This window comes from Phragmites australis, chromosome 9 (assembly GCF_958298935.1).
Source record: "Phragmites australis chromosome 9, lpPhrAust1.1, whole genome shotgun sequence".
In the NCBI taxonomy this organism is placed as follows: Eukaryota; Viridiplantae; Streptophyta; class Magnoliopsida; order Poales; family Poaceae; genus Phragmites; species Phragmites australis.
The window spans coordinates 29,104,695-29,128,205 of record NC_084929.1 but is presented as its reverse complement, the minus strand read 5'-3'; the positions used below and the strand labels follow the sequence as shown (position 1 = coordinate 29,128,205).

The following is a 23,511-nucleotide window of genomic DNA, read 5'->3' as shown; positions in this document are numbered from 1 at the left end:
TATTCAGCACCTAAGATGTTAAATACAGCTGCCCAGTTGCTGTGCCAGGCTCGTGTGCCAAAAGAAGCTAGAAGCACTTCATACGTGTGTTTATATTTTCTATTTAACTCTTAATTTTATTTGTGAGTGTAAAAATAGTTCAAAAATTCTATACGTTTTTATGAGCAAATTAGAGTTTACTAGCAAGACACTTTAATTGGTTTGATAAAAAGCCTGAGTCAATATTTAATTAGATTCTCCAAATAAGTCTATTTTTATAAATTATAGCAATTTTTAATGCATCAAATAAATTCTCAAAAATCTAGAAAAAATCTTTAATGTTTTTCTCATGTGATGTACTAATTTATAAAAATATTTCTAACCTTCTTAGTTTATTTGGTGAAAAAATGAGTTTTTTAATGCTATGTTTATATATATATATATATATATATATATCATTTCATGTGATATTTTTATTTTTATTCAAATTGAATTAAAAAGAGCTTAAGCATTAAGCAGTTGGGACTTAGATTTATGTATGGGCATGTAAAAGCAGAACGTTTCAAACTGTTTAGATATCTGTAGTCCTATTTTTCTTTCTTGAGTTAGATATAAGTCGATTTCCTGGTCATTGGATTAACCTTTTCCTAGATGGACATGTGTTTAGTTCTGATTTTGGGTTCAGAAATATGACTTCAAAAAATGATATCTTCTCATTATCTTTAAAGTATATGAGTAGCCTCCACAAGTAGTTATTTAAATTGAATTAAAAAGATAATATCACAAGAAATGATAAAAAAACATATAAATAGAGTATTACAAAAGAACTCACTTTTTCACTAAATAAACTAGGGTTGCAAATATTTTTATAAATTATTACATCACATAAGAATAATATTAATGAATTTTTTCTAGATTTTTGGGAATTTATTTGATGCATTAAAAATTGCTATACTTTATAAAAGTATGCTTATTTGAAGAATTTTAATTAAATATTGACTCGAGATTTTTGGATCAAACCAATTAAAATAGGTCTCTAGTGAGCTCTAGCTCATGAAAACGTTTAGAATTTTTAGACTATTTTTAGACTCTAAATAAAATCGAGAGTTAAATAGAAAATATAAACACACATACGGAGTGCTTTTAGCCTCTTTTGACACACCAGCGTGGCATAGCAACTGGGTGGCTATATTCGGGTCCACTTGTTTCGGTGCCTCACGTATTGAAATCGGGTTTTTGATACGTGTGGTGCTGAATACATATGCTAAATTTGTAATACGCTAATATGTTATCTATTTTGACAAATACAATGTTATATATTGTCTATTTTTAGATTTTTGCTCCCGCATAAAGGCTAACATATTCGTATGCCACGTCAAGTCATGCATACACGGCTCTTAGGTCTCGTACTCTCTCGACTGCACATAGCCAGGGTCCCTTCTCTTGCTCGAAATTTTACAAGATAGACTCACACAAAACCCTCACCTTCCGTAGGATGCCCTCCTACACTATCCTAACCAACAACGGCAGATCTTTAGGGGGCTAGCCGCTTGCACCCATAGGAGCTCCAAACCCCTCTTCAAATGTTTCACATGCTCTATAAAGTCAAATACCTTTATACATCCTAAAACTGGAAAGAAGATGAATGTGTGACCAAGATAGCCTCTCTAAGAGTTTATTCTAAAACTATCTCTACTGACTAAGCTGGTGCCTTTGTCCAGAGGTGAAACATTACGATGGTTAAGATATGAAATTACCTTTTTCTTTTTAATAAATTTTCTATATAAACACAATCACTCCTATTTCATTCGCTCTCCTATAGTCCAATTAAAATACATTTGACTTCGGCTCCTCTAAATTTTAGCCCCAAGCTCCGCTACTGTTCTCACCTACCGATGTATCTGAAAATCCACATGCATCCTGATTTATCCAGTTTCTCGCCGACTTTCGCTGCTTCACATCCCAGACGCAACTCGCGCAAAAGACCGGTGGCCACGCAGCCGGCAACCCGCACGGCCACTCGGTGCGACAGCGACCACCCAGTCGATTGCTTCTGGAAGAGTGGAAGTGGAAACACCACCAGGTCGCGTCAGCACACGGTTGCTTCAAGGCAACCAACCCACCCGCACCGCACGTGCCGGAAACTGGAGGGAAATGACGTACGAAACGGCGAGCACGAAAGCAACCTTTTTTTTTGGGTGAACGGAGGTCAGGCATATTCCCACGGGCAATACCGCACATGCCGCTTTTGACAAATGGATGAACTGAACCATGCGTGCAAGATCCGCACGCCATCGCACGTGGCACACGGAAACGACGACGCTGTGGGCCAGTGCGCACAACGAGGTACCGATATTGCCCTTGCGCCTGTGTTTTCTGGTATGGTGTGTAGTACAATGATTTTTTGCAATAAGCTACTGATCATCTTCTTCTTCTTAGATCATCTCCAACTATATTTTTTTCATTTTATTTTTTTTCTAATTCCTTTTTCTGTTCTCATTCTCTTTATTTTCTCTCATCTACAACAGCTTTCCTTCGAGGAGAATCGCGAATGAAAAGGAGAGAGAATCCCGTCCTGGAGGGAATGACCCTGGGAACCCCTTCGTGACGGGAACCGTGAAGAAAAACCGTTGGAACGCTGAAGAGAACGAAAATCCCGTCGTGAAGTGATTTTGATCCCTGAAAGGAAACCGTTGAAGATGATCTTATAACGTGTAAAGAACAAGTCAATGATCTTTAGCGGTGGACTTCTATCAAATAGGTTTGAGACTAATCGGATCTAAATTTAATTTAGTATATGATATAGCTTCCGATTCATTAAAAAATAAAAAAATCTAATTAGATATCTATCCTACATTTTAATATTGGATCTATCACTGATAACCTTCATCTATTTTTTCTATCTCCAACAGCTACTCTATTTCCTATTTTCTATTACTCTCATCCTCCTTTCAAACCCACATACCAGCCTCAGTGAACAGTAATAAGGAGAGGAGTGTTAGAATTTTAGCGGAAGTATCATCAGGATCATCAAGCCAAACACAAAATCAACATACAAGACACGATATTTTTTAACGAGGTTCGGCCAAGTTACCTACATCCTCGGGGTATGACTACAGGCGCTCCTCCCCAACTGTTTCAGTCTTGCCATTGGTTACAACGGTAGTGCCTTCTATTTAAAGGCCCGCAATTAAGAGTTCGACTACAACTCTAATCCTAGTCCCACCCAATTACAACTCAAGTCTATTTATAACCTACTATGTACACATATTTCAACAAACTCCACCTTGACGAATATGCACGCCAACTTGAGTCCGCTATGTGTGAACCTCCATGCACCTAGACTTGAACCGTCTATCTCCACTGCTCATCCTGAACAGTCCGACAAGGATGCCTCGCTGCCAAGAATGTATTCCGCAAAATTTGCAACTCCCACCTCCATGACTTCACCTTTCAGCTTGTACTGATGACCTCATGTCTTCTCATCTATCATCACAGTCTTGCCATCCTACATCACATTCAAGGTCTTCTTATCTGACATTGCCTGATACAACCAACCTTCTCTATACAGAAATCCAAGCGATATTAGATTCTTCCTAAGTCCCGACACATGCCGCACACCCTCAAGTAGCACTTCTTGTCCATCATACATCTTCAATTTGATATTGCTGACTCCCGTAACACGGTAACCCGTGTCATCTCCCAAGCGAGCAAGACCAAAATCTTCTTTAGAGTATGAAGAGAACCACTCCTTGTTTGATGTTGTATGATGTGAACTTGCCGAATCTAACAACCATGCTTCATCACAAGACTTTTCACTTGATAGCGCGAGAAGAACACCATCGCTATCCGAGTCATCTTTCTTAGAAACCACAATATTTGCCACGCCCTTCTTCAGTTCTAGACAATCTTTCCTTACATGTCCCTAATCCTTGCATTTATAGCATTTTGGCCCCCTCTTCTTCTTTTTCTTATCAGTCTCCCTACCTCGATCACCTTTGACGAAAAAAGTATCTCCAGATGAACTCTCACCAACATTGTTCTTCCTCCTTTGTTCATGAGCAAACAACGCCGCAAGAATATCATCCACTTTGACCGTCTCTTTACCATACGTCAGTGTTGTGACCAAGTGCTCATAAGACCCTGGCAAGGAACACAGAAGAATAATCGCCTTGTCTTCATCATTAATTGTCACCTCTACCTTCACAAGATCAGCGACAACTTGATTAAAGACGTTTACGTGCTCAGCAAGATCTGACCCCTCCTGTATCTTCAGCCCATATAGTTTTTGCTTCAGATACAGCTTCCGAGTCAATGTCTTGGACATGAAATGATCATCTAATTTATCCCAAATCTTCTTAGGTGATGTTTCATCCATGACATGGTACATGATCTGATCGGAGAGACACAACCTTATTGTCGCCGTCACTTGTGCTTGCATCTCTTCCCACTTGTCATCATCTACCGTGACTTGCTTCTTGTCGCTAAGAGCCTTCAGGATCCCCTGCTGCACTAGCAAGTCCTCGAATCTTGTTTGCCAAAGGCCGAAGTTGCCAGTCCTATCAAATCTCATCACCTCGAATTTGGACGCCATCGACGCCATCTGCCTATTGCCGCATACCGTTGAATCCCGCTCACGTGTACCTCATGTGTGCTGAACGCGCCTCCGCACACTCGTACTTGCGCCCCGCGTGGACGCACGGCCATGCACACGCCGAACCACGCGTACGCCCGCCTCGTACACCGCCCGTGCACGATCCACCGCTCTCAAGCTCCGTCGACAATCACGCTGCTTGCACAAGACAAAGCTGACCCGCTTGATCGCCGCCCGCTGTTCACCGTCAACCGAAAAAAACGGTTCACGAACAACCTGATTTCAATCCCCGTGAACTTCTACTTCTTTGGTTGCCTTTGCGCTACCTCTGTTGCATGGCACAACATATCCCCTCGGTTCCTTTTATTACCCGGCCATCGACCGATCCAAGACAACGTCTCCGGCACGGTTTCTCACCAGCACTCATGGACTCCAAACCATGTACGTCAACCGGACGACAACTCCGACATGCGCACGATTCTCTAGTCGACCGAAACTCCTACACGCCTGCTTCTCGCATGCACGTGCTTGGGCCCACCGCACCGAGCCAGCGCCGAACGCCTCCTACCTAGCCCCGAGTGCTCTCCACGTCCTGCGCCCGCACGCAAGCAGCACCAGCCGTCTCCGTCCGCCACACGCACGAATCTCCTGGAGCTCCGGACCGTCTCAGCCTTATCCAAAGCCGCATGCAAACTCCAGCCGAATCACCATGCAAGATTTTAATCCCATATGCATGCATGCTTTGCTAGAACATGCACATCACCTAAGCCCATGCAATATTTTAATCCCATATGCATGCATGCTTTGCTAGAACACGCACATCACCTAAGCCCATGCAACTCCACTGCGAGACAGGCTCCCGTATCTGACTCTGTATTTCTATCAGCTCGCAGCCACATGCGACCTGCACGGCCTTGCCTCCGCGTAACCTGCCATCACGCATCGCGTCCGGCCAAGCAGCCACAGTGCAAGTTGACTGTGACGGACACCCAAACGCATGTATAGCATGTAGACTTGCAGAGCACCGCGCATCACTTGGCCGTCCTCACCCACCGACCGCACGATGTCAGACACCTCGCACCATCGTGTTGCAACTCTCAACACTTCCAACAACCTCCGAAGTCCACCATGGCTTTCACCATCGCCATCGCTACTCCACCTTAAGCCAACAACAGCCACTCCGATCTGGATTGACCGCCCGTCAATCAGACCGTGAGTTGAAACTGCCGCCTTGTCCACGACGTCTTCCAGCTGCACCATCGAACCTGGCCGTCATGTCTGACCGACCCCTATCGAACAGCAGCTCCCAGCCGCCATCAACCTGATCTCCATGTCTGGACGAATCCCCGTTGATACAACCCATTGGACGGTTCAAGCCGCCACGCTCGAAGTGTCTGAACCCACCGATTGAGTTATCGTTCGCCGCCATGCTCCACCTTGTGCCATCCTTCCCCGAACCCGTGCAAGCCTTGCACAGTGTGGAACATATCCTCGTGTCTTCCCTTGATCTTTCTTTCATGGCTCTGGTACCACTTGTTAGGATTTTAGCGAAAGCATCATCAGGATCATCAGGCCAAGCACAAAATCAACACACAAGACACAATGTTTTTTAACGAGGTTCGGCCAAGTTGCTTACATCCTTGGGGCATGACTACGGGCGCTCCTCCCTAACTATTTCAGTCTTGCCATTGATTACAACGGTGATGCCTTCTATTTAAAGGCCCGGAATTAGAAGTTCGACTACAACTCTAATACTAGTCCCACCCAATTACAACTCAAGTCTATCTGTAACATACTATGTACATATATTCAACACATATTCCAACAAGGAGAGATAGTACCCCAAATTTGAGGTACCCAACCCCCTGTCGTATTACTGTTCAATTGGATACCAGTGCTGTTGGAGATGACAGTCGGCCCTCAAAGTAGCACTGTAATACTGGATATCCACATCACCGTAGCACTGGATTCCAGTGCTGCTGAAGATGCCCTAAGCCAACCGGGGTATCACTAATCCAGGTACACATCGAATTATCAGCCAAGGGTCTCTGCACGCGGAGCAATTTTATAGGGCTGGACGAAATATTTGAAGCTCGTGAGCTAGCTTAGCTTGTGTCTAACTCGGTTCGGCTCGTTTAGATAACGAGCGGAGTTGAGCTAGAATTTAGCTCGTTTAGATAACGAGCTGGCTCGCAAGCCAAATGAGCTAGGAGGCAATCCATAGAACATTGTGCAGCTCAGACCCAGTAGCCCATTTGTATAACCAAATATATACCCCCACTCCTAGGAACCCTAATGCAACATCCTATTTCTATTCTCCCATAGTCTGTGACTCGGTGAGCGTTGAATCGACAACATCATCCTCTGTCCACAGCAATTCTCAGTCCCCTGCCGGTCGTCCATGACATTCGTGCTATCGGCCATCTAGATCCCCATCCACCTCGGCTATTTGGCGTCATCGCGAACCGCTGTTCACGTCATCGATAGCCAAACGAGCTGGCTCGCGAGCATAACGAGTCGAGCCAAACTATTTTTTTAGGCAGGGGCGAAGAAGAGCTAGTAGCTGGAGATAAGTAGCGCGCAATAGCAACAGCACGGATGGAGGAGCGGGGTAGCAGCGGTGAGGGCCACAGCAAAGATGCCGTTGACAACAACGGCGAGGACACCGATGAAACGAGGAATGCTAGCAGTAGCAGCAGCGGAGAAGAGCGAAGGGCTCCGGTGCCGCTGCGCCCACCAGAAGCAAGAAAGCAGCTATGGTGGCAGGGGACTTGGGGATTCATGAATGAAACAGTGCCAAGTATGAAAAGGAATTTTTAAAGAGACATCGACTCAACGGTTAGTAAACGATGTCATCTGCCAAGGGTGAAGTTGTCATTTCGAAGGTATGATGACTTTGAATTGGTGGGTGCGGCTCGACAACTACAAAGACAGCAGCAAGCAGCCTTCTCTTTATCTATTGACCAGTACCTAAGTATTTGTAAATTATAATAAAAAGATAAATATTAGACTCTGTGATATCAAATATAAGGGATAGAATTATGGATATGTTATGTAAGTGTCGCTCGTAATTTGATTTTAGAAGTGATTAAAAAAAATGAAAAAGTTTATCAGTTAATTTTTCTCCTGATTTTTTTATTTTCAAAGTAAAACGAGTCTTTTATCTATAGCAGTTAACAAAGTAATGATAAAAGTAGATACATTATTTAAATTTAATAGATTTTTTAATTAGTTAAGACGATAGTAGTCGAAGAGGTGCTCGTGAGATTAATTGTTTCCCATAAAATATAATCTTCTTAAACTATTATGGTACGAGTGTGCGACACGTGGGCTCCACGTCGCGTAAATCCTATTGGCCCACCGGCCAGCCTCACATGACCCGGATTTCTCGGGTCTTCTTAGCATGCCTTTCCCGTGAAAAAATAGAATCGCGACACAGGCTGAGACGCCAACAGCATGTAGCGGCATTTTATTTCGCTCCCAGCTCTCAATCACATGCACTGATATAGCTCAATGGCACGTGGGTCCAGAGAGTCACTTGTCCCACATGTCAGTGTCTTCAGCATCCAGCGGTTCGCGTGGCGCTGGGATGTCCCATGTGCGCTCGCTGCTCGTCAAGTCTCGCCTGCGCGTGCGAATGGAGGGCTCACCCATATAAATGTCTCCTCCCAACAGCCGGCCGTCCCCAATTCCAACCTCGCCATCATCGACGGGGACGGTTCGCAGCGGGTAGCGTCTCGAAGGTGCCAGAAGCTTCTGGAACGATCTCGCCGAATCGCGCGGTTTCGCGGTGAGTTCCAGGTCCCTCCCCATTGGGATCCAATCCGATTTGGCGTCAATCCCCATTTCCCCGGGAGAAATCGGGTTCGTCTTGCTGTTTGTGGCGAGATTTTGCTGATTTTTCCTTTTAAATTAGGCAGCTGTTTTAGTTTTGGAATTGGGAGGTCTGTGGAATTTGCTCCGCTTGGAAGCTGTAGCTTCCGCTCCCTTGTATTGCCCGAATCGACGAAATAATTTGACTAATCCAGCAGTTAGGGTTTGGGAAATGTTCCCCGAGACTTCGAATTTTTGGAGCAACTTTTGTTCGAATATATTATAGAATTAGCTTACAGCAGTATTTTTATAGAGTTTATCGTTAAAGCGCTGGAGAGATCACCGAGAAAACAATTTTCGCTCATCAAACAACTAGGGTTTTTTTTTTACTGAGAATCCTTTTTTTATCCATTAATTACAGAATTGATGGAGAAATTGGACGAATCGAGCAACCAGGGTCTGGATTGGTGAGTGTTTGATGCGTGGTGATCGAGGGCTTCTGCAGATATGAACGTTGTGGGACGGTTTGGGTCCCTGATCTCGCAGGGAGTGTATTCCGTTGCGACGCCCTTCCACCCATTTGGTGGTGCGGTCGACATCATCGCAGTTGAGCAGCCTGATGGTTCCTACCGCAGCACACCATGGTATGTCCGTTTTGGCAAGTTCCAGGGCGTGCTCAAGGGCACTGAGAAGGTTGTGACCATCACTGTCAATGGCGTGGATGCCAGATTTCACATGCTGCTCGACAACTCCGGCCAAGCCTATTTCATGCGTGAGCTTGTGCCTGGCAGTGAAGACTCCACAACAGGTTCAGAAGAAGAAGAAGCTATCAATGAGCCTGAACCTCCAGCTCGTAGTAAGAGTGATGGGGACCTTTACATTGGTCCTTGTGACAGGTTGGGTAGCCAAGAGTTGAATGTGGAGCATCAGGAGAAGCAAACCGGAGAGGAGTTTGAGTCATATGGTTATGGTAGGTTGGAGGAAGCGGAAGATTTACCAAAACAAGCTGATGGGGTAAATTCGGAGGTGGTTCTGGTTAGTGTGGACGGGCATGTGCTCACTGCACCCATTTCTTCAACAGAGGAGGGTACGGAGGATGTGCAGTTAAGTGATCCGCAGTTCCATTTGGGACCTGGGCAGAGCTCTAGTGGGGACTTCAGTCGCAGTGATGAGGTGTGGGAAGCTGGCATTATAGGTGATTTATACATATCGCAGGAAAAGGTTAAGTTTGATTCTGGACATCAGTTTGAGGTTTTGGAAGAGCGTGAGGAGGTATCAATTGAGAAGGATGAGTCACATCACATCTCAGTTGGTGAAGATGAAGCACTCCATGTGTCTGTAAATGAAGAAGTGCTCCATGTGTCAGTTAATGAAGATGAAGCCCACGTTGTGTCTACAAATGAAGATGAGCCTCAGGATGTGTCAAGGTCAGGGAACAATGATGTGGGTTATCAACCCTTGACCAGTGAAGATGAGTCGATTGGTGTCTCAGGGGACAATGTTGCTGGTTATCAACCCTTGACCAATGAACATGTGACTCATGATATCTCAGAGAACAATGATGAGGATCATCAACCCTTTACCAATGAAGATGAGTCTTGTGATGTCCCAGTGCTTGAAAAAGCCAAGGATTGCAAGTCCCCAGCTAAAAAGGATGAGGATTGTGATCTCAGCAACGACGACATTGAGTTGGAGGGCCCTGGTGCTAGTTTTGGTAAATATGACACTTTTAAAAGCTGCTTGGATCTAACATCACAAATAAATGACGGGGATTCAGGAACCGAACTATTTTCTCCTGAATCTGATCATCAGAGGGATTCTGAGCTTGGTTTGGGTAACCGTTCTGTTGTTGAAACAGATCTGGGGGAAGATGAAAGTAAAACTTCTTACTTTGATCAAGATGATCCATTGCAGGAGGCCGTGGATATTTCTGCATTTACTTCAGAAGATATAAGGACACAAAGCAAAGAGAGTTCTTCTCATTATGGCAAGGAATCTGACTTGTCCCATGAAGGAGGTTCTCATGGTAGGAGCAAGGACATTGCCTCTGCTGAAACTGAGGCTGGTAAATCTGATGGATTACAGTCATCCACGGCTAGCAGTGATAAAGACAAACTGGGGAGCATTCCGGAGCACTCAGAAGTTGAAGAGGAACAAAATAAAGAAGAGCCTTCTCACTTACAGAAGGTCTTGGGTAAGCACACGTCAGGTTTCATATTATTCTTATTTCTTAAAGATAGTGTCTTATTGTTCTGCTTTGATGTGCACTGGTAGGGATGGAGATTTCTCTTTGTGGGAACATGTTACGGCCGGGTATGGGTCGAGAATCTGCCGAGGAAGTCTTTCAACAGCATCTTGTCTGTGAGGAGGATTTCAAGTCATCTGGACCATCGATCATAAAAAATGCAAACCTTATTGTCAAAGTTGACAATAAGTATTTCCCATGGAGTAAAGTTTCTCATATTATTCTTGGGAAGGCTGTATTTGGTCCAAACTTTTCCATAGAACCCATTGATGCTATTCCAGTTGAATGTCCGGAAACACCCAGTTCAAGAGAAGATTCTCTTGGAATGTCTTCCGCAAGCCGGAGATGGAGGCTTTGGCCCATTCCCTTTCGGATATCGAGATCCCTTCAGCGCAGTAACAGTGATTCTTCTGAGGACATTTTCCTTGACACAGAGACTGTTTTGAGTCCAATGGATGAGCAAGCTCCGGAGAACAATAAAAACCAGTCACCGAGAAAGCAATTTGTACGGACTTTAATTCCCACTAGTGAACAAGTGGCATCTTTAAATCTGAAGGAGGGCCAAAACTTGGTGACCTTTAGCTTCTGCACCAGAGTTCTTGGGAAGCAACAGGTTTATGCCTCTATTTCTTAACTATTTCATCTCATTTTGGGATTATATATTAAATCTGATTTTTTACTAGGTTGATGCACATATTTACTTGTGGAAATGGAATGCTAAAATTGTGATATCTGATGTCGATGGCACCATAACAAGGTAATGTTCACAGTTCCCCCATTCCTCCTTTATGATTCCCCTGCACTTTGCTTGAGTAGCTTAGAAACATCAGTAGGTATAATGGGGCTTTGCGAATAAACACAGACTGCTTCAAAATTATGTTGAGTGACAATGCCACGCGTTTCTATTTTTATTGACAAAAATAAATAATTAAATTTACTTTCATTTTGATGTTTGCCATGCTAGCTTTGTTTCATAACTGGTGATTTGAGTCCATTGATTATCTCATTAGCCTGGACTGTCCCATGGCCTGTAAGGTTGATGCATTTTCAACAGTTGCTTTTCATCTGAAACTGTCACTGAGCAAATCAAGGCTGCCCTGGACTTGGCACAACTGACTGAATGCAACATCAGTTCTATCCTAGAAATTCTTTGCTTTACCACATCATTTTCCTCTGCAGTGTGCAGTTGATACACATGCTGTTCTGCTGTAAATAACCAAAATCGTTGAATGTGGATACTTAATGTTACATTTTTCAGGTCTGATGTGTTGGGTCAGGTCATGCCTTTGGTTGGACGAGATTGGAGTCAGTTTGGTGTCGCTCGACTTTTTTCTGCAATAAAGGTATGATGCACCAACTTTTTTTAATAAAAAATCATTTTCTATTCTTTCATTGTCCTGGGTGGCATTACACCCAATTTTGCACTTATGTCTATGACAACCTTTTATTTCCCAACCAGGAAAACGGGTATCAACTACTGTTCCTTAGTGCTAGAGCAATTGTCCAGGCATATCTAACAAAGAACTTCCTCTTCAATCTAAAACAGGTAAAATAACAATTCTATTTGTTGCTGTCTTCTAGCACATGGTTTTTAACTTTTAGTCACCTAAAGCATATGCGTGGTACAAGTGCAGTGATGTTGCTAACTTATTTCTACTTTATATTCTTAATTATACAGTGGACAAATGATAGTTCTCTCCAATTTTGCAGGATGGGAAAGCATTGCCCAATGGACCTGTTGTAATTTCACCTGATGGTTTGTTTCCGTCACTCTACCGAGAAGGTAACACAATCTGTTAACAGTTGGATCCTTACATAATTTGCTTACTATGACTTGGGCCAATTGATTTGCCATATTGGTTGACTGAAGTTTACTAGAATGATCAGTATTGCGTCCTCGTCCTCTGGTTCATCCTAGAAAATTAGCTGTTGATGGTTTAATGCTAATATTATTGTCTCTAGCATGATCTAGTATTCCTCTGCTTTTCTCAGTTATACGGAGAGCGCCACATGAGTTCAAGATTGCGTGTCTGGAGGTATTTTTCTTGTAGGCAGTTCCACTTTTTGGTTTGATACTCATGACAGATTGAATGCAAGTTTTTCTAAGTCCTCCTGAGATCTGAAACTCCATGGCAGTACTATGACCTGTGCTTTATTTCATGTGTAAGTTTTGTTCTTTGGCAGGACATTAAAGCACTTTTTCCTTCCGACTACAATCCATTTTATGCTGGGTTTGGCAACAGAGACACTGATGAGCTTAGTTACAAGAAGATGGGAATTCCTAAAGGCAAGATTTTTATCATCAACCCAAAGGTATCTCTATTACACACGTCATAGTCATTAATATTATGTTTGTATAGTTGTGTCTGAGTCATATCCCGTGGGCTTGCAGGGAGAAGTGGCCATCAACAGTTCTGTTGATGTAAAATCTTATACCTCCTTACATACCCTTGTCAACGACATGTTTCCTCCAACAACTCTGGTTGAGCAGGTGATCTGTCACTCCTAGCTGCTTAGTAGTACTTTGCTTTCTCCTCAGGCATAGACTGGAATGATGCATACTAAGAACATAATAAATCATTAAATACCTAACAAAAAAACTCATTTGTTGGGTTTGGATAAAGACTTAGTGGTTTCCATCAATTTTATTTTGTTACGTTTAGATGCAGGAATTTTGGTACGTTTGGATGCGAGAAACGTTTTTGATTCTGGCCAGAATCAGTCGAATCCCTACCAAACGGTGCTTTTAGCATGTGATTCAAATCCAAAACGGGAGAAGTGTTTCTCTTTTTTTACACTGTGAGGGAGAAACAGGCAAAATATGATTTCTCCCGTTTCTGAATCACTTCCTTCACATTTACAACTACCATCATCTCGAGCATTAGAATCTATCCAACTAGCCAAACCATTGTACAAAGTGATTCTGATTCACCCGATAAACGTGTCCAAGGAGAAACTAGAATCGAAACGTTTTTGCGAGAATTCAGAACCCTACCAAACGGGCCCTTAGTCTCTTCCAAGTACCACAGGAAAGTTGCACTAGTTAGATATTTGAACGTACTGCCTGCCAAGTATTGATTAACCAATGTTTTTTTGTACATTAGATAACAGTTGATTCCATGTACATCAGTACTGCAATCAGTTACATTTACAGTACAATTACATTTCTACACACAGATAAAAGGCCACTTAAAACTACATGGTCCTCTTTTTCTCTTTTGTTTCCATATATAATATATATAGCCGCACCCCTAGTTTGTAGCTTCCTGGCATTTATTTATGCAGATTACTCTTTTAAGACCAAATAGAGTGGTAGCATTCTACTTGCATAGTTGCATGTGATGATTTAAAGGCCCTTTGGTTATTTTCTTGTGCTGATTATCAGTGATCATGCTGTGCAGGAAGACTACAATTCCTGGAATTACTGGAAAATGCCGTTGCTAGATGTTGATTTGTAGTCTAGTTCTGACAGATACAGCCGTAGATACCAGTAGATTCTGCAAGAGCATAGTAGCGAGCTTCGTGTACGACTGGGGTTAGGTCCAATCTGTAAAGCATCTGGAGAATTCCCAAATGTATGGTTTTGATGGCCAATGCAAAAGGTTGCCACTTTCTTTCCTTCGACGGAGCTTTCCTGATCATACGTCTTTTAGGGAGTGATCTGAATGTCTTCGTCGAACTTATTGTTGTGCTTAGAGGTTGAGTATTGGCATCTCAATCATGATAAACTTTCCCTGAGCTGGTTAGTCTCCAAGTTACATCTGGGTTGTTAGGTGCAAGCTGATAGCTGGAAATCCTGTGTCTGATTAGATGAGTCCAGGTTTATGAAAGCAACAAGCAAAAATACTGTCGAAATACGCTGTACGTTGTATATCAGTATATGGAAGAGAAATGACACTGCATTTGTGCTTCATTTTCATCGTTCCTTGTGCTGTATAAAAGTTTAATTTGCTAAACATATCTTCTGGGAGATGGAGTGCAGCTGCTGCTGTAAATGGCCCGTGTTATTCCAGATTGTGAGATGTGCGGGCTTGACACGTTGGCTAGTTGCTAAATGGCGAACTTAGTGAGGAAATATTAACATCGTCAACTCTTACATGCCCCAGGTAGGTAAGGTACCCTACCAGCCATTCCATCAAGGATATTGTGGTGTGCGACATCTCTTCGGAGGCAATTTATTGTTGTGAAGTCTAGCAAGGAGTATGATGTAAAGTGCATGAATGATGGTTGTTCTTGGTGGATACATCCTTTAAAAGGAAGTGGTTGACTATTAGAAGTGTTGATAGTGGCCGATCATAATTGTTTGTTGGACGAACTTGAGAGGAGCCACATGAACTTTTTATCAAATTTTGTTATTAATATCATGTATGCTCAGATTGTGAATAACCTTAACTATAAATCAGGATCTATAATCAGGTTAATTGAGAAGGAGTACCGGTACACTATCAGCTATAACAAGGCTTGAAGAGTAAAGAAAAAGACAATTGAGATGAGACTTGAGACCTACAAAGCACTATATGATAATCTCACAAGGTTGCTTCGAACCATTGGTCAGAGGAACCCATGATTTACTTAGACATTGATCACTACCTAGATCACTACCCATCAGTGAATGAACCTGCCAAACACTCTTATGAAGATTGTTGATGTGAAAGGGGTGATGGAAAGGTTGCACTCCTATAGTTTGTCGTCTTGGAAATTGGGAACCTGAAGGACTCAATATGATGCACCTTGGGTCAGCTACATGCAAAATGAACGCAAGCACCATGCTGTGCGGTGTCGAATGTAGAAAGCACGGCCTTCAGGTTGTCTCCAAATTCGCAGTTGAGTTGATCAACACAAAGAAAGCGTCCCAGGAGAGCATCTGCTTGTCTTTTTTGTAGAATATTACTTTCACCAAGATTATCATTGCTAGTGTTGGATACTATATATGTAATGCATATTGGACATACTAGTTTGTATAAAGTTTATTACTGGTAATGGCATTGCCTTAGCTTGGTAACTGGAAATTGCTTTGCTTTTGAATTCTGATGATAACTGTTTTGTTCGATTTGGGTGACAGATGGAGAAAATCTTGAGCATCTTGCTTGTGCATTGTGTTGTTTTGACGTTGGATCTTCGAGTCAAATGAGATCACACCAATCGGTCCAGGAGTCAGTCATCTGCCTCCAACCGTTGAGGAACACGACGCCAATATGAATGCCTTTTATGATAGTATTGCTAATGCTTTGATGACCATGTGAGAATAGTCTAGATGTTATGTTCTTGTCATTCTTTTGTACTTTTGTAATCAAAGAAATAATCACAACATATTTTGGGATTCACATATGTTTTGAAAAAAATTAAAATATATGGATAGCTAACTATTTACATTTGCAATAATACTAGTTACATATATATACACCTTATATATTAGTTTTTCTTCATAAATATTAACAACAATCAGTAAAATAGTTTACAGAAAATATATTCACTCCAAATAGTCAAGAATATTACAGACATTGCACATTTTATTCAGCTAAAAAACTATCAACAAGACAATCCAAAAGTAGGGTTTCCAAACAGACATAACTTTTACATAAGCAGCTTCTCCAGGGCCATCAGCCAAAAGCAGATTTTAGAAAAGCTACAACCCAAACAAATAGAAATTTAAACTAAAAATGTTTAAATTTCCTTGCTAATAGTTCCTATACTTAAAAAAAGTTTTAGAACATAATTCACCACCACCCCTGCATCATGTCCTTTCATCATCGAAGAACGGATTGAGTTCCATTGTGGTGGTGGAGCTTCATGGTTAGGTTCTGTTGCAGCGTTCGATCTTCGTTAATTTGTCTCCCGATAAGAAGACGGCTTCAATATCCACCATGAGGCTAGATTTTTAAAAGTGGCGCCAAATTTGTTGTAGACGCTCTTGAAGCACACCTTCCGGCTATACACTATACATTTGCCAATCAGGCCTTGTGGACAATGTTACCCACTAATATTATAGAATCCCACAAACTTCATATAAGTTTTTCATATTATAGGATTTTATGTAATGTTGTATGTATGGCAAATTTTTGTACTATCCAGGAATTAATAGAGCACTGGACCCTTCTAGGTCGGTTTCCTTAAAATTATAAATCACTAAAAGTGTATAGTGGCTTAAAAGTGATGACATGGGACCATCCTTCCCTCTTTCTCGGAACCACACTTGTTCCCTTGAGAACACCCCTTCTCTAAAAGGAAAATCAGAAGAGACCGACTGTGCCCGCTAATTATTCGTGTTAAAATGAGTTGAGCTTGCTAAATTTCATCAGCTACAATTATCACCCACAAAGCTTCATGGGTTCATCAAAGAAGAAAGGAAAAAGTCTATTTTCCATCAAAGGTTCATCAGCTACAATTATCACCCACAAAGCCTCAAAGGTTCATCAAAGAAGAAAGGAAAAAGTCTATTTTTCATCCCTCAATTATAGATGCGGTTTAATTTCCATCATTCAACTCTAATACCAGAAATATTTCATCCCCCAACATTTAAAAATGTTCGAAACTCGTCTCTCAACCTGTTTCATAATGATTTTGCACACGTGACGCTGTTGACTTGCATCCCTCATCCTCTGACCACGTTGACTTAGTTTCTCCCACATTAGAGTGCACCTTCTTCTTCTCCCCCTCTCCATTGGACACAGATCCTCTACCTTTAGCACATTCATCCACCGTCCATAGGATCTAATGGTCCAGAGCACGACCACTCCACCTTCCGCCTCTCGTGCTCATGGTCAGCGCAACATAAGCCATGCACCCACGACGGAGACACATGTCTGTGGCCAACTTAGTAGCGCGACCGGATCAAACACAAGCTCGAAGGCGCGTGGCCGAAGCAATCTTCAAAAGATGGGTTGCCGACAACACTGGCCAGATCAACCAAATGGAAAAACATGGGGAGTTCACACTGGAACTGCGCATGGCGCCAGGCCACCGTCATGGCAGCCCATCGAGGTGTGGCACGGCGGTGAAGCCCTCAGCTCACCCACCACAAGATCATCTTGAAGGAGTAGAAGAAGGGGAACACACGGATCAACGAATGACGACAGCGACAACATACCTCATTGGCCTACCGAGCTCCATGGGCGGCAGCATGACAGCGACTGATCTCCATTGGTGGCGGTGGCATAAGGACTCCAAAGGGGCCAGCATAGCGGCGGTTCACTAGACCGGCCCGATGGTGGCTCACGAGGCCGTCGGCTCCAAGTGATAGTAGGACGTTGGTGACAGGATGTCAGTGACGCGTGAGTGGGGACAACGACCAGCACAAGGACGGCAACCAACAGGGCCTCACTGTGGTCGAACTTCATGGCAACAGGGCCTTCGGCCTATTCCCCTCCATGGGTGGCGGCAGCAGGGCTCCGCCCACCTCTTCCATCTACATGCCTCCCAGGTTGATCCCCCCCTCTAGTGCTTATATAGGCCGATAATTGGGGAAACCCGTGAGAGATTGATTCGATTACAATTCCCCCAATTGCGGTGGTCGGACTTTAAATCAAACAAATCCAAACCAATTCCAACTAGATAATAGAAGGGAAATAAATTTGAATCAGGTATATCTAGAGACAAATGTAGGATTCGGTCGGGATTTGATGTACTAGAGGTAGAGGGGATTTGATTTTCTGGAGTTGTGGATAGGGAGGGTGTAACAAAAATGATCCTATTAGGCTATGATTATGATTTTGATATTTAATGATAACATAGTTAATGAGACTAACATATTTGTCAATAATATATGTTAGTAGGTCTCATTGATGCAATATATGAAGAAGCTACCGTAGCCGGGATAAAGTTTGATCGATTTGAAAAAGTTCCAGAAAGATTTGCCTCACTGGATGGTCCGGTGTTTGGGTATTGAACTCACTATAGCACATTGGACAAAGGGGGAGAGAGGCCCGAAGACCTCACCGGAAAGTCGGGTGATTAGCAAGTGTGCTCACTGGAGCAATTCTTCCAGAGAAGGGTGTCGTGCTGAAGAATGAAGGTTAAGCCTCACTTGATAGTTTGGTGATCAAAGCATAGTAACACCAGAGTGTTTCTGTCCAGAAGGCAAAATGGAACAACCGATCGGATAGTCGTGTGATCAGAAGAAGATACACAACAGAGTATTTCCACTAGAGAAAGTTGCAGCCGTGGAAGATCGAAAATCAACACACCAAAAGGTCTGGTGATGAAGCAAGGCTACACCGGATAATACACTAGACAATGAACAATGTAAAGAGGTAGAACGAAGTTCAAGGCATCGTATAGTTCGGTGATGAAGTGATGTGTACTGGATGCTAACACCAGAGCAATTTACATAGAGAAGAATGAAATACTCGGATGGCTCAGGATAACTCATCGGGTAGTTCAGTGATAGAGATGAAGTATACACTAGAGTGTCTGGTGTTCACAGAGGCTTGAGTGGGGTTTCAACGGCTAGTTTGTGAGAGTGTACTCACTAGATGATCAGGTGTTAGTACTATTGTTCTCACCGGATCATCTGTTGTTAACAACTTTTCTGAGCCTTTTGGTTAATAGCTAGTGTGCGGGTTTGAAGCTATAAATACCCCTCCACTTAGTCATTGGAAGGTGTGTCATGCTGCTAGAGTATAGAAGAAGCTCATACACACTTGAGAAAACATCCAAGCCATCGAAGTACTTAAAGTGATTATCTAAGGTAATTAAGCACAAGATTAGAGAGTTTTTAGTGCTTATAGGCTTAGAGTGAGTTGTAGCTAGGTGCTGAAGCTTGAAGAAGGGTTCAAGGAGTGATCCTAGCTTGTACCTCTTGGTATGTTGACGTCTTAGAGTCTTGGTTACTCACCTGCATCTTAGGCCTTGGTGGCTCAAGCTTGTTGACCCTCCGACTTGGTGTGGAGCAGCGATAAGAAGCGTGTATGAAGACACGGAGACCCTTTGCTTGGTTGCTTAAGCCTCAAAGTGATCACGACGGCAATGAACGGGAAGAGAGGCTAGTGGTTGCTTAAGCCTCAAAATATATCCTTTGTGGAGCTCTAATGTGGAATAGTGGTGGCATTCATGCCATCGATACCACATGATATAAATTTCTTGTGCCGAGTTTGCTCTCTCCACCTTATTTATGTTTTCATATTACTTTATTGTAATTTACATTCTTAGATAGGTTGCAAGCTCTTTTGATTGGTAGAGTAGACTCACTAGATAAACCTAGAACACATTTAGATAAAAATTGATATAGATTTATCTTGTGTAGTTTTCGGAGCTGAATAGATTCTAAGTGTCGTACTTCACACCCCTCTTAGGACGTCACCAATCATTTCAATTGGTATCAGAGCTAGGGCTCACATCTAGCTATTCAATTTATGTTAAAGCTTAACACCTTTCACAAGGTTTCACCAATTCAAATGATATTTGAGCCGTAGTCTCATTGTGATCGGTTTGGCTTCACTGTCTAGTGAGTTGTGACGTCCGGGGTAAGGATAGATTCCTATAGTGCTCATTTTTTCGATGGCATAAGTTTCTCATGATGGAAAATTCTAATGACTTATTATTTGCAAGCTCGAGAGTTAGATCACTACTCGAGATGTTTGGAGAGTCTCCATCATTTACGACAGCAATGACATTAAAAAGATGACTCCAATTCAAGTGTTTGGCAAGATCACTGCTCATAAGATAATAATGAATATTAAGGTGGAAGCTTCTTCCTCATCTGATACCAAGAACTTTGCTCTCACAAGCAAGCAAGCTCAAAGCTAACACATGAAGGCAAGGATGAGGAGACAAGAGCAAAGTCAAGCTCAAGCGAAGATGATAGTGATCAAGATGAAGAGAGTTATGAAAAGAATGATCAAAGCATATCAAGTGATGAAGAAATTGATCATAAGATGACCAAGCTCTTCTGAAAGTTAGAGAAGAACACAAAGATGATCAATACCAAAGTTGATCATCTTATTTCCATTAAAGACTTGGTCAACATAATTGATCATATCAAGAAGGAGAAGAAGAAGACCAAGAATAAGAGGGAGATAAGGGGAAGAGCCAAGGCATTCACAACCATATGAAGATGAGTGAGCGACAATGAAGAGTCAAGCTCAAGTGATAAAAACTTCACCATCCTCCCCTCCAAGAAAAGTTCTTTCTCAAGGTCGTTATCACATAAGTTGTCATCACGCACGTCATCTCGCAAGTGTCTCATGGCTAAAGGTATGAATAGCGATGTAAGTGATGATGAATCCGATAAGGATTCTTCCTTCTACGGTGAACTCATTCATTTGATCAATGAGCAACAAAGCATCCTTAAGAAACAATCTAAAGAGTTTAAGAAATTCATTGCACTTAATGACATTTATGTTATCTTTGTTTCTAGTATGAATAATTATTGAGCAAATTTAATTTACTAAACAAGGAGCATGATGAGCTTAAGAATAAATTTGAGTACATTGAATCTCAAACTAAAGTCTTTGAAGCAATCTACCTCTCTATTTAATTTCAATCCTAATTTAGATGCTTCTACTTAGTGTGATGATTTAATTATTTTATCTAGCTTATCCTTTTGCAATGAGATTTGTGTTGAGAATATTGTTGTAGAATCATCTAACAATCTCGTTGCATAAGAGAATGATGAGCTTAAGCAAGAAGTGGAAAAGCTCAAGAAAGACTTGGCGAGTTTAAAGTGCAAAGGACATATCCAACCTCCTCAAGATAACCGTACTTTTATGGTGAAGAAGCTTGCGGAGGGGTCAACCGTGACATACTTCAAATGCCATCAAGAAGGCCACAAGTCCTTCCAATGCAAGCAAGTGAACAAAGAGATTAAGGAGAAGAAGAAGATGGCAAGCCTCTCCAACAAGACCTTCAATCTCTACACCAAGCCTAACTATAAGATCAAGATTAAGAGCAACCACTACAAGCTCAAGAAGAAGGACAATGAAAAGGTGGTTGCATACATAGTTGGGAGAAAGGATTGAATGTGGAACCAACCCAATTGACTGTCCAAGAAAGTCATCACCAATATGAAGGAGCTCTAATCAGTTTGGGTTACAAAAAAGATTTGAAGCTCGAAACGGCTATAGAGATTTGGAGACTTGGCTTACAAGATAAGTGAAGGTTCAAGCAAAAAGTCGAGTTTACAAGTTTGGACGCTTTGATGAAAATCATGATTATCATATACCTAAATTCCCATCTAAAGTAAAAGAGGTAAATGATAGCTAGACTTATATTCATGTATTTTGTTTTTTCAGTCTAGCTTATTTGCCTCGTCTAGGATTGCATATGTTTATTTCAATCTATTGCAATGACTAGTGTAGGTTTTTATATGGTATGTTGCTTGTGTTTATCTCTAATCCATGAGCAACCTACATGGTTTATTAGTTGTAGTTTTATTTAATAGCACTAGTTTTACAATTGGTATCTTTCATGTACCATGATCCAATCTATAGGATAAATCCCTATTGTTATAAATAACAAGTGCATATATCTCACAAGTATTCAACACTAGTATGCACATTTTTAGAGGAAGTATATCCTATAGGCTGTGACTTTGAGACTAACATGTGTTCTAAGTTGTATCTCTTGTAGTTTCATGGAGCAATCAACATGTCATCGGAGTTATGCAATGCTTAAATACTTCAATTGGTATTATTGTCAAATCTTTTATTCATTTAAGCTACCTCCATGTACAATATAGTTTAAACTTCATATCTTGACATATTGTCTAGTTGTTCATATATTTCTTTCTCATCATATGTATGCACACATATATGGGGAGTTTAGACTATATTATGTGAGTTTTATAAATTATGATCCATGTGCTTTCATAGCATATAATTGGTATCATTCATTTGTAGTGATATACATATAATTGATATCCTTTTAATTGGATCATAATTTGTGAATCTCTCTCCCATGTGCTATAATATTTTTCCCTTTGAGTTCAACATGTGCATCTAGCCTTTTTGGAAGATTGTTGATAAATGAGGAGAATTTTGATGACTAAAGTAAGATGCAAATTGCAAGATAAATATTATAGAGGAGAGAAGAAGAAGAAGCTCTTGCATGAGTCGATCAAGGGAGATAGTGGCGATGGAGAAAGGGGGAACCACAACAACAAGGGGACTAAGTGGTAAGAACATGCATTCAAGTAATGTGGTAAGATTTTATGCTCATTTATGATCGTTACATTTGGTATCATTTTTGGTATCATTTATTATTTGCCACTTGCTTTGATTGTATTGTCATCAATCACCAAAAATAGGGAGATTGTAGCGAAAATAGCCCTATTAAGCTATGATTGTGATTTTGATGATTAATGACAATATAGTCAATGTGACTAACATGTTTATCAAGAATATATGTTAGTAGATCTCATAGATGCAATACATGAAGAAGCCACCGTAGCTGGGACAAAGTTTTATCGAATTGAAGAAGTACCTGGAAGATTTGCCTCATCGGATGGTCCGGTGCTCTGGGTGTTGAACTCACTGGAGCATATTTGACAAAGGGAGATGGAGGCTTGAAGACCTCACCGAAAAGGTCCGGTGATTAGCAAGTGTGCTCACCGGAGCAATTCTTCCATAGAAGGGTGGCGTGCTGAAGAATGAAGGTTAAGCCTGACCGGATAGTCTGGTGATCAAAGCCTTACAACACCGGAGTGTTTCTGTCCAAAAGGCAGAATGGAACAACCGATCGGATAGTCCGGTGATCAGAAAAAGATACACACTGGAGCATTACTATTAGAGAAGGTTGCAACAGTGGAAGATCGAAGATCAAAACGCCGGAAGGTCTGGTGATGAAGCAAGGCTACACCGGATAATACACTGGATAATGAATAGTGCAAAGAGACAAAATGAAGTTCAAGGCATCGTATTGTTCGGTGATGAAGTGATGTGCACCG

At 41.8% G+C, this 23,511-nt stretch overlaps 1 protein-coding gene across 3 annotated transcripts; it reads left to right on the top strand.

The window, feature by feature from the left end:
• Positions 1-8,201: 8,201 nt before the first annotated feature.
• Positions 8,202-14,544, top strand: LOC133929038 (phosphatidate phosphatase PAH1-like). Of its 3 annotated transcripts, XM_062375619.1 has the most exons (11): positions 8,203-8,363; positions 8,808-10,580; positions 10,661-11,244; positions 11,315-11,388; positions 11,890-11,974; positions 12,091-12,177; positions 12,342-12,414; positions 12,624-12,667; positions 12,816-12,944; positions 13,024-13,122; positions 14,033-14,544. In XM_062375619.1, exons 2-11 carry the CDS (start codon positions 8,894-8,896, stop codon positions 14,087-14,089), a joined length of 2,919 nt encoding a protein of 972 aa, XP_062231603.1. In that variant the 5' UTR covers positions 8,203-8,363; positions 8,808-8,893; the 3' UTR covers positions 14,090-14,544. The 3 variants fall into 3 exon arrangements, 1 of the variants encoding a protein (XP_062231603.1); XR_009911555.1 differs by lacking the exon at positions 14,033-14,544 and having other exon boundaries at positions 8,202-8,363; positions 12,800-12,944; positions 13,024-13,048; XR_009911556.1 differs by lacking the exons at positions 12,624-12,667; positions 14,033-14,544 and having other exon boundaries at positions 8,202-8,363; positions 13,024-13,048.
• Positions 14,545-23,511: the final 8,967 nt, after the last annotated feature.

Excerpts from the sequence above, each read along its gene's own strand:
- LOC133929038 (XM_062375619.1), top strand. The coding sequence starts at position 8,894 with ATGAACGTTGTGGGACGGTTTGGGTCCCTGATCTCGCAGGGAGTGTAT. Across the intron at positions 12,178-12,341 it reads TCCTCTTCAATCTAAAACAG|GATGGGAAAGCATTGCCCAA; the intron begins GTAAAATAACAA and ends CCAATTTTGCAG. Across the intron at positions 13,123-14,032 it reads CAACAACTCTGGTTGAGCAG|GAAGACTACAATTCCTGGAA; the intron begins GTGATCTGTCAC and ends CATGCTGTGCAG.